This window comes from Dermacentor albipictus, chromosome 1, assembly GCF_038994185.2.
Source record: "Dermacentor albipictus isolate Rhodes 1998 colony chromosome 1, USDA_Dalb.pri_finalv2, whole genome shotgun sequence".
In the NCBI taxonomy this organism is placed as follows: Eukaryota; Metazoa; Arthropoda; class Arachnida; order Ixodida; family Ixodidae; genus Dermacentor; species Dermacentor albipictus.
This window is the reverse complement of record NC_091821.1, coordinates 3318891-3330323: the sequence shown is the minus strand read 5'-3', so window position 1 is coordinate 3330323 and position 11433 is coordinate 3318891. Positions and strand designations below refer to the sequence as shown.

At 47.2% G+C, this 11433-nt stretch overlaps 1 protein-coding gene across 1 annotated transcript; it reads right to left on the bottom strand.

The window, feature by feature from the left end:
• Nucleotides 1-1743: 1743 nt before the first annotated feature.
• On the bottom strand, nt 1744-3191 carry LOC135915688 (putative nuclease HARBI1). The gene is made up of 3 exons (XM_065448820.2): nt 2922-3191; nt 2200-2335; nt 1744-2093 (listed from the first exon to the last, which is right to left on the bottom strand). The coding sequence occupies exons 1-3, from the start codon at nt 3189-3191 to the stop codon at nt 1744-1746; spliced, it is 756 nt and encodes a 251-aa protein (XP_065304892.2).
• Nucleotides 3192-11433: the final 8242 nt, after the last annotated feature.

Here is an 11433-nt window from a genome sequence, read left to right as displayed (position 1 = left end):
TGTTCCACTAGGAAAGAAGTACTTTGTGATGTGCATATTGCATATGACAATGCTAGCTTGGGAGCAGCAGCGAATGCAGTTCTTCACAGATGAAGGGGCATGAAGCATTGCCTTACGACTGCTTCACGAGTACTACTGTTAATAAGTGGCAGCCTTGGAGACACTTGCATAGTGGCGAAGGTACAATTGTTTCCACGGCTGTGGCATTCTATTTAAAGGATTTTTTGTATAAGTGCACTTCATCACCATCATCATCATCATGCTGGTTACACCCACTGCAGGGCAAAGGCCTCTCCCATACTTCTCCAACTACCCCGGTCATGTAGTCCCTGCAAACTTCTTAATCTCATCCGTCCACCAAACTTTCTGCCACCCCCTGCTACGCTTTCCTTCCCTTGGAATCCATTCCATAACTCTTAATGACCATCGCTTAACTTCCCTCCTCATTACGTGTCCTACCCACGCCCATTTGTTTTTCTTGATTTCAACTAAGATATCATTAACCCGTGATTGTTCCCTCACCCAATCAGCTCTTTTCTTATGCCTTAACGTTACACATATCATTCTTCTTTCCATAGCTCGTTGTGTCGTCCTCAATTTAAGTAGAACCCTTTTGTAAGCCTCCAGGTTTCTGCCCCGTACGTGAGTACTGGTAAGACACAGCTGTTATATATGTTATAAACTTTTGTCTTAAGGGATAATGGCAACCTGCTGTTCATGATCTGAGAATGCCTGCCAAACGCGCCCCAGCCCATTCTAATTATTCTGATTATTTCAGTCTCGTGATGTGTATCCGCAGTCACTACCTGCCCTAAGTAGATGTATTCCCTTACCACTTCCAGTGCCTCACTACCTATCGTAAACTGCTGTTCTCTTCCGAGACTGTTAAACATTACTTTAGTTTTCTGCAGATTAATTTTTAGATCCACCTTTCTGCTTTGCCTCTCCAGGTCAGTGAGCATGCGTTGCAGCTGCTCCCCTGAGTTACTAAGCAAGGCAATATCATCAGTGAATCACAAGTTACTAAGGTATTCTCCATTAACTCTTATCCCCAATTCTTCCCAATCCAGGTCTCTGAATACCTCCTGTAAACATGCTGTGAATAGCATTGGAGAGATCACATCTCGCTGCCTGACGCTTTTCTTTATTGGGATTTTGTTGCTTTCTTTATAGAGGACTATGGTGGTTGTGGAGCCGCTATAGATATCTTTCAGCATTTTTACATACGGCTCGTCTACACCCTGATTCCGCAATGCCTCCATGACTGCTGAGGTTTCGACTGAATCAAACGCTTTCTCGTAATCAATGAAAGCTGTATATAAAGGTTGGTTATATTCCGCACATTTTTCTATCACCTGATTGATAGTGTGAATATGGTCTATTGTTGAGTAGCCTTTGCGGAATCCTGCCTGGTCCTTTGGTTGACGGAAGTCTAAGGTGTTCCTGGTTCTATTTGCCATTACCTTAGTAAATACTTTGTAGGCAACGGACAGTAAGCTGATCGGTCTGTATTTTTTCAAGTCTTTGGCGAAACGAAGTGTACTTCGTTTGTGTTTAAATTATCATAATCTGTCGGATTTGTGGATTGCGAACTTTGACCATCCGTATGGAGGTGCACTTGTTGTGTATACAAATTTTTTAATGTATTTTCCGCTGTACAAACACAGCCCTGTGATAGCCTAAGGGCACTGCACTTTGTATAAATAAATTATGTAGTATGAAAACTCACCATTCCTGTGTCGTTTAGAAAAGGTTGACAACGGCGCTGCGCTGCTGCCTTCCTCTGAGGAGCACATCGCGTGGTGCCAGCACCTGGATGTCTCCTGGCTCCTCTGGCTCCTCAGCTGGTGGCACTTCCCCACCATAATCGCCCAATGTCCAGTCGCCGGCGTCCAAGGCAATGTTATGGAGAGCAATGCATACATAAATGATTCGCGCTGCTCTATCGGGGCTGTATAGCAGTGTCGGAAAGCGCTGCAAGCAGCGGAACTTGCTTTTCAACACCCCGATACATCTCTCCACAACATTGCGCATGGATGCGTGCTCCTGGTTGTAGGGGCCTTCAGAGGTGGTGCCGGCATGGCTGCCAGGTACTGGAACAAGCAGCCATGGCTCGAGAGGATATCCTGAGTCTCCTGTTACAGAAAGTGACAGCTGAGTGCTCTGCCCTAGTTAGGGGTACGCATTACGAATACTAACCAAGCAGATACTCGCCAGGCTGCAGTTGTGTGGCTAGGCATGTACACAGTGGGTTACGCTGCCACACCCAAGAGTCATGGCACGAACCAGGGAACGGGGGGTCCACAACAAGAATGCGAACTTCCGCGTTGCAAACCTGCAATGGGGAGCAATACAAAATAGCGCTGCAGATATGCTCGAAATCCGTTTTGCCATTCATATGCACAAAAAAATACACGTACGCTGGTACAAGTAGCACACTGTTTCAGCCATAGGCGGGCACAGGGTCTCGCAAATGGGGGGGGGGGGCAATGCGCCATCCCCCCCCCCTTATGTGGACGCCTATGGTTCGCACTAATTGATAGCTAAATGAAAACTCGAGGCCCGATATTGCGCAAGAACCCCCATACGAGCCAAAGACAGCCCATGCAATGGTTGTAAGTACTTCCGTGTTCAAAATGCTTCCATCGTGTCTTCCCTACAGTGCATCCATTTCTGCTACGACTGCTGCCCATTTAAAACACAATTTTGGAATGGCAGACTGATTATGCACAACACATGGCACTCATTATTACTCCCGACATGTGAGATTTCAAGGAGCTCGTAAACAGTTCCCCGCATGTCCTCTTTTAATCGTTACATTACTTGTTATGCCAGTTTGGGCATTAAATCGAACAATTGCAACTATGGGCGAGTAAAAATGGCAACCACAGTTTGAAGTAAAACATTCCAACGGTACTTACGACCATGACGTTTAGGGCGTAATAACCCTTTCTCGACATGAAGCTCGCCGTGTCAGCCGGGCTGAGTCCCTCTGGCTTCATAATGGCGATCAATGTGCCATCGACCCACGCTAGCACGCCTGGAATGGCGCCGCGTCGCGCAAACGCCGCCTTTGCCTCATCCTTGGCAGCCGGTGTCAATGGAAAGTCCACCAAATTTTGCCGGGCAGACACGGAAATGATGGCTTCCGTCACCTCGTGAATGGTGCTGCTCACGGCTGACTGTGCCATGCCTACGTGTTCCTCGCAACCAACGCTCCTCTGGAAGCTTCCGGTGCCAAGAATCACAGCGCGCACAACACCTTCCTTTCTGTGGAAAGGCCACTGGCTCGCTGGCATCCAATGATAGGGTCAAGCTCGTCGCACAAGCTACGCACTGTTCGTTTGGATAGACGAAAATACTGCCGGAACTCTTCTTCCGTCAACTCTTCAAATGCATCATCTACCTCGGGTCGTCGTCTCTGCGCGACTGCAGCAGCCGCACAGGCGACACGAAAAGGCACGGCAGAGAAAAACACCATGTTCTCCAACTCTTGGGAGCGCGGAATCGGATCGAACCGGATACGAAAGATGCTAACCGTCCCAAGCACTTACGTTATAATCTTATCCAAGCCGTCTGGTAACCGTTCTAATCCGTTCTATCGCTCCGGAGGGACTCTCCGTCCCTTCCGTGGCGTTCGTGCGTTAGCAGACAACACGGAATAATTATGAGCAGCAAGACGTCATGGCTCACGTGACAATTGACGTCATGGCATTCGTCGCGGTTCAGATTGACCAATTGTGTGCGGCTCGATGGAACGGACCGCCTCCGTTCTATTTTGGAACGCGTACAAGATCGCACCCATAGTCTCCTATCAAATGGCATAAACACAAAACTCAAGAATTGCTTTCGGTTCTGGTTTTCCAGTGGTGCTCTTGAAATATTATGCTTTCTGTTTTTCCTTCATAAAACGTAGCAGTATCGTGTTCATTTCTTAAGCCATCCCTTTCATGAAGGCTTTATTCATTGGACATCATAGCTAGAAGCTTGCGCATGGCTTTATGTTATGAAAAAAAAAACTTTTGTGCTTTGTAGCGTGGAACCTGCGAGAACAAAATGGCTATTCTTATTGCGTTCTTCTGGAAGGTCCGTTTTTTGACTTTCGGCTGTCCTTAATGGCACACACTCCGAGTGAATCACGTCCACCTGTGCAACAACGCCACCCGGTGGCCAGTGCCATTCCTATGCAACATTCATGTGGAACAAAGGCTCTGCTAGGCTGAGTCGCTGCCCGAACCTTAATTACTTCTAAATATTCATCCAAATAAGAAATGCACCGACCAGGAGATGTGCAGCGTCTGGATTAATAGCTACTGTTAATGTGTTCCCTGCAGCCAAGTGGTATCAATCCGTAGTTGTGGCCGTAAAAAACCATTTGAATAAAGGTCCTTCGTTCGGTGCATTTGCTTTTAATGCGCAGCATTATTTGGCGAGTACCCCAGCAATTTGGTAGCAAAATCGTGCCTGTAACGCCAATAGCTTGACGCATTTCCCATATAAATATATAGGCCTTCATAAAAAGGGTTGGGGTGACCAACTTGAAGTTGGAAGTGGCATCAGCATAAATTTGGGCCAAGCTGAATTTGGTAGTGATATGGGAGTGGCCCTACCTAAATTTTGGGTGAAATGGTAGTGAGCCAAGCTGAATTTGAGGCTGATATGGGGGTGGCTCATCCTAAATTTGAGGTGATATAGGGGTGGGTAAGCCGAAGTTTGGAGGAATATGGGGGTGGGCCAGCCTGGATTTGGGGATTATATGAGGGTGGAAGAATTTAAACTTGGGGGTGATATGGAGGGTGGGCCACCCTAACCATGGGCGTGATATGGAGCTGGGCCAAGCTGAGTCTGGGGGGGGGGGGGGTTGGGGGGCTAACCTAAATTTGGGAGTGATTTGCGGTGGGCCATCCTAAATTTGAGGTGATAGAGGGGTGGGCCAGGTTAAGTTTGGGGCTGATATGGGGGTGGGCCAACCTGAATTTGGGGATGATATGGGGGTGGGCCAACCTAAATTGGAGGTAACATGGGGACGGGCTAACCTAACCATGGGGGTGATCTTTGGCTGGGCCAAGCTGAATTGGGGGGGGGGGGGGGTGATGGGTGGACTAACCTATATTGGCGGATGATTTGCGGTGGGCCATCCTAAATTTGAGGTGATTCAGGGGTGGGCCAGCGTTAGTTTGGGGTTGATATGGGCGTGGGTCAACCTCGATTTGCAGGTGGTATTGGAGTGGGCCAATATAAATTTGGCGGTCTTGTGGAGGCGGGCCAATCTGTATTTGGGGATGATATGGGTTTGGTATTACCTAAATGTGGGGGCAATCTCGGGGTCGGTTAATCTCAACTTGGGGGCGATATGGGGATGGGCCAACCTAAATTTTGGGGTGCGTCGACAGGAAATTTGGGGGACGATTTATGGAAATTCGTGGGTGGACCAACTTGAAAATTAGGGGTGGCCCAATTGAAATTGGGGATGGGCCAACTCCAAGTTTAAGGCTGGGCGAAAAAAAATCGGGCGTGGCCGACTTTAAATTTCGGGGTGGGCCAATTTTAATTTGAGGGTGTGCGAACTTGAAATTTGGGGGTGGGCCTATTTAATGTTTGGGGTGGGCCAATTGAAATTTGGGGGCCTGTTTGCGAATAGTTAGACAACACCAGTGGTGTTTCTGCATCTTTTGCATCATCGCAAAGTACGTATATTAATAATTGTTGCTTAATACTCCTCAAGGTGAGCTACCACTCGAGCCTTCCCAGCCCACTGGGCTAATAAAGTCACAGAAGTACTCTCATCGTGACAACTGCGACGTTCAATGCGGAGATCACAAGAAAAAATCGCAGACCGAGCTGACCATTTTCACACCAATGTCATCGCTAGCACTACTCGCTCGTGCTAGAGGCAACACAAGCAGACAACTATCATAATTAAACTTTCACTCGCACGCTAGTCGACACGCTCTCAGTGCACTATTTCGCCAATCATTGGATAGAGCCTTGCTGGATGTTTTACTATCATATAGCGTTGTTTTTCACGCAGCCGTCTCCCGAAAAGAGAATACATTTTTGAGATTGACGAGACCAGCTAGTATATAACTCATACGAAGCAAATGTATAAACGGTTATAGTGATTTTTCAAAGATGAATATAAGTAAATAAGATTTCAGATTTTATTGTTTCGACCGGGCAGGACAACGAGTTTTTCCCGCCTGTCACAGTGCTTTGACCGAAAACCTAACCATTTTGCTCAAACCTGTTGCCCCAATACTACATGTGCTAAATGGAGAAAAGTGCGGTGCGTGGTCACAGCTTCAAAGCCAGTCTATCTTGTGTACGGTTGTTGATATTGTAGTAATGTGGAGTTTTCTTCTTTATCAGAGCACAAAAAGAAAAATATAACAGATGGCAGCTAAGCGCAAAGTAAATTGGAAGACCTGAAACCAGCAAATATTTTTAATTTGTGGCTTGGTCTTCGCCGGTAGATCGCTGTCGGATCACTTCAAAGAATTTTGTTTGTGTGCAACTGCAGCAAAAACGAGAATACTACCATTTCATTGCCACGACCTCTATGCCCTCCACACACACAAGAAGGACACCAGATAATTGGCAAAATCAGTTCATAAACGGGCATTGTTTTGCTAATTTCAGTGTAGCGTGGTGCCTGCGGACGGAGTATTTTCTTAGTATCAGTCCAGTGTTAGCAGTGAGAAGCAATTCGATCTACCATTCCAATGAGGGCACATTAGCCATTGTAGCGCTTTACTGTAGGACAAATTAAGTGCTAACACCTTGGTGTGCCTTGTCCTTTCCGCAGGTCGTCCATCCATTCTGTTATGGTGATGATCAACGTTGTGTCCGTCAGGCCTCCTCCTCATTTTTAGCTTCACCATCGCGAGAGTGCACAGAGAAAGGAAGCTTTTTTCACAATCAGCCCCAGCGGGATTCCACCACTCGTAACTGCTGCAATTTGCATTCAGTGGCTGGGCATGCTAAGCACATCCTTAGTTTCACAATGACTAGAGTAGGCAGAAAAAGTAGAGGTTTGGTCACAATCACTACCACGAACCCATGTCGATGCAGATATAAGTACGTGCAGGGGCTGGGTATGCTAACCTCTCCGCTACCACCTGCTTCCACCACCGTAGATTTTCCAGGCATACCTGCTTCTTGTTTTCATCGCAGACGCATGCAGGATAAACGCAGATAACTAAAAAATCTCAGTGCCCTTCCACTCTGTGAAGAAATATGACCTGCAAAGCTGTGTATGTGGGTCCCTTAATGGCGAACTGCACCTTCACCGTATCTTCGGGATCGGCCCACGTATGGGGAGTGCTTAACGCCTGCTTCACCTCCGCCGCGGGTCTCCGCGGCATGGCGTTATATTCGCGATCAGCCCACATATGGGGAGCGCTGAACGCATGCTTCACCACCGCTACGGGTCGGGCTGGTATCACGCTATCTTCGGGATTTGGCTCTACATGCGGACGCGATATTGGGGAAAGTAGCCCTTAAGAGGTAGCTTTACCTCTGGTGGTCCTACCTAAATAAATGTAAAAGGAGAATTCGTTTTTCTCGACAGCCACTGCATCTAATTTGGCAAGGTTTGTTGCATTTAAAACAAAATCTTAAAATCTAGTGTCTGTTGGTTTTGAATTCTTGAATTAGCTCATCATTTGTTTATTCAAAATTGTCAAAATTTGCAAACTTTAAGAAAACGAAACCATCAAGTTTACAACTCGCTTTCGGCAATGAAAACTGATATCAAGATTATGTACATTGCATCTAACAGCATATCTAAAGCAGACAAAATTGATATATTACGCATGCATCTCAAAAAATTTAGTAATATGGAAAAACAGCTTTTCCACAACCCTTGTTCACAACGTAACGACTTCACGTAAGATATAGATCGGCATATTGAAATTGTCTAATGGATGCTGTTTACAGAACCGCGATATCAGTTCTTGATGCGGAGTTCATTATTTGTAAACTTCGTGCCTGTGTACTTTTCGCACTTTCGAATTGTTGAATACCTTTTACCAAAATTCAGGCCCTAAATAGAAATTCCGCTTCCAATAGTCACTAGAATTTACCTTTCTCTCCCGAATCCAACAAATTTCATTAAAATCGGTCCAGGGGTTATCTAAGAAAAGCGTTTCGGCGTTTTACATCTATTGGAATAGGCCGAGTCGGAGTAGGGCCCGTGTTAAAGCTTCCTCTTAACGACTTCGCTGTAAAAAAAGAAGAAAAGAAGAAAAGAAAACAAAAGCGCTGCAGCCATCAATATCGCCGGCTCAGATATCGTCATGATGGCACCGTCACCATCGGCACGGCTCCGTGAGCAGCTACCAAGCTGTTCACTTTCGTTATCTTCCTTCCCTCGGCGGCAGCGCATTGTTTTGATGCTAGCGACGCGCTAAATCTGCACCATCATTCCTTCATGCATCGCTTCTGCGACCAAGCAAGCTTTCGGCGGCACAAGTACACTGCCGCATCGACACCAAGCTTTAAACTGCTTGCTTTCGAGAAAACAGCATGAATAAAAATGGAAGGCGACTATAAGGCCACGTGGAATATGTTCGCGGGGCCATACTATTGATGACAGCATCCCGAAAGGCTAGTTGTGGTCAGGTTGGTGTTACAGGTTTAGAAGGAATGACTGACGGTCTAGCTGCTTCATTATCACATAAACAGCGCTTGAAGTTGTTAGCGCAGTTTGTGTGTGCTTCCTCCTTTGTGTCCCGTCGTGAACTGCTGTTCTTTCTGTGGCTTTACAGATGTGCCTTTTCTGCGTCAGTTACGCCTTCCAAGAGTGTTTACTTGGAACATTTTTGTTCGCATGGCTCTTACAGAAGCATGTTTAGTCGAAAGTTTTTCGATTGGCTGCATAATCTCGAGGACGGGCTCCAAACTGCTCATTTTCTTTAGCCACGTAAGAACCATTACTGCAAATTTAATTAACGTAGCTTTGTTAATTACGCAAACAACTTCTCAACCTACTCCGCATCTAGAGATTACCAATCTGAACACTAGAATGGTAAAAATATGTTAACATTGTTTGTATCATTTCAATAGTTTTGTTTCGTGGAGTTAAAAGCAGCCGGCATATTGATGGTGTTGTAGACTTCTTATAAAGTAAGTGCGAAAGCTTGGACAGGTTATCTTGGCACAAATCAACTTCATGAGCTTAAGCACATGTGCCCAACCTCGCATGACTGCCTTTACAACCGATTCTCATATACTATACAAGAAGCACCTCAGCGCTACGGTACATCCCACAAGGTGTGCGAGAACATTGTGCGCGCTCCCGATTAGGTTCCTGAGCGTTGGTAGCATCAGGCTCGGTTTCCTGGCATCATAAGGAATAAAAACTGCTGCCTGGAGGAAAGCATTGGGTAGATTTTCAGTACCTTGTAACATATGAATCAGCACGGATGTGTACATTAGAACGAACAGTACTGAAATATTAGGCTGAGGATTTCGGTGGATGCATTTTAGCGGTCTAATGATAAGATCTAAAGAAAAAATACTGTGATATTGTGACAATTAATGCTGACATGAAATATCAGCTCCGACACAGTACCCGTGGTGGAACTGGCCCCTGGACTATATACATTGAACCACGATACGCTGGTTTGATAGTTCGCGCTTGAATTTCCTGTATGTCGGCGCCGCTGTGCACTGTTGGAGGCCCTTTTTAAACGACAAGCACTATTGTTCAGCTAATATTGAAAGCAACTGTATTCTTATTTTTTTAGGGGGGGGGGGGCTTTTTTTAGCGTCTAACTACAGTTACAAAGTTATCAGTTAGCTCAAGATGCACCTGCATGTGTTTCTAATATCCAGTATGTTGCCACGGGTTCAATAGCGAAAGAGCGTTATCTTATCAGATTGCGCGCGTGAAGCGAATACTGGGGCGCGATCGCAGATATTTTGTTCGCTGCGCGTTCTGTTCAGTTGCTGCAACGTCACAAAGTTGCAGTATGCAAAATTTGTGACAGCGGGGCGGAGAGAGCAGCCAATCAGGAAGCGGTGACCTCCCCGGAAGTTTACTTCCGTCGTTTGTCGTCTGCTTGCAAGCAGTATAATACAAAACCAAATGTTTCTCGTCCTCCAAATGAATTAAATCTTTATCTAAAAAAATGTATTTTTCTTCTCAAGCCCAAACACGTTTTCAAATAGTAGTACGTGTGACTACTGCAATTTATAATTACAAGGTTCTTTGCGTCGTCCCTAGGTGGTGTCGCGCACAGCGAGAAGGAAAAAGAAAAAAAAACGACGGGAAGAGTGGCGCACTTTTCAAGAGGCAGCGACAACATCCCAGTGGCTCGCTGGCACCGATGATGTTGTCGATTTCTCTGTGCAACCAACCAATTATTTGTTTCGAGAAAGAAAAACGACGCCGGAATTCACTTTCTGTCATTTCTTCAAACGCGTTTCGCAAACGTGCCATTCTGCAGCCGCAAAGGCCGCCTGTTGGATCCAATCCAATCCACCAGACGCGCCATGCGAAGCCGTATGATCGCTCCAAACTTCTCAACTCCCGTCGCGTTCGGACGAAATGCTCCATGGGCGGATGATTGACAGGAGCGTGTCGTCATTTTGACGTCACCAAAAACGGGGCGGTGCCCCGCGGCTGGCGACGTCGGCGCGGAGTAGGCCAATCGCGCGCGCCGGTAACCGAACGAACGCGCCGAACAACCATCTCCGATCGCACCCCTGGGGCCGTATTGTGTAGCGGTTCCTTTGGGAACCGGTTCCTTTCGGCTGCTGCCATTGGTCGGCGCTTCGATGTCGTCATCCCTGGTGGGCGGGACGACAAATTTTGATGACGTCACACAGGTTGCCAATCTTCTGGAAAGGAACCGGTTCCCTTCTAGGAGCGGAACCGCGGAGAAGTGGTTCGTTTGAGAGTCGCGCGCGGGGGCAAGCATGATGTCGAGGGTTGCTAGAGCAACCGCGGCTGCCGGCTAATCTCGCGCCAGCTGACGAGCCGGCACCTAGACGAGACGAGACAGAGACGGCAATGGCGGCGCCCTTGGTTGTGCTGCTGGCGAGTGCCGAAAGACAACGACGCGACGAGAGGCAACGACGCGACGCGTTCGGCATGGCCGAAGAAGAGTTTCGAAGGCATTTTAGTCTCTCCAAAGACATAGTGCGACGTCTTTGCGATGAGCTGGAAGGACATCTCGGACCTCAAAGATTGCGTGGTGTCGACACTACGATGAAAGTGCTGTGCGCGCTGCGGTTTTTTGCCACCGGGAGCTTTCAACAGCGCGTCGGGAATGAAGAAGCGATTGCACTGTCGTAGCCTTCGGTCAGCCGGATCATTACAGCCGTCGCCAAGGCCATTACGGTTGTGGGCAAGGAAAAAGGATGGGTTAGATTCCCATCCACGACGCAACAGAAAGCCGCCGTCAAGGAAGGCTTTCTTAGCCGTGC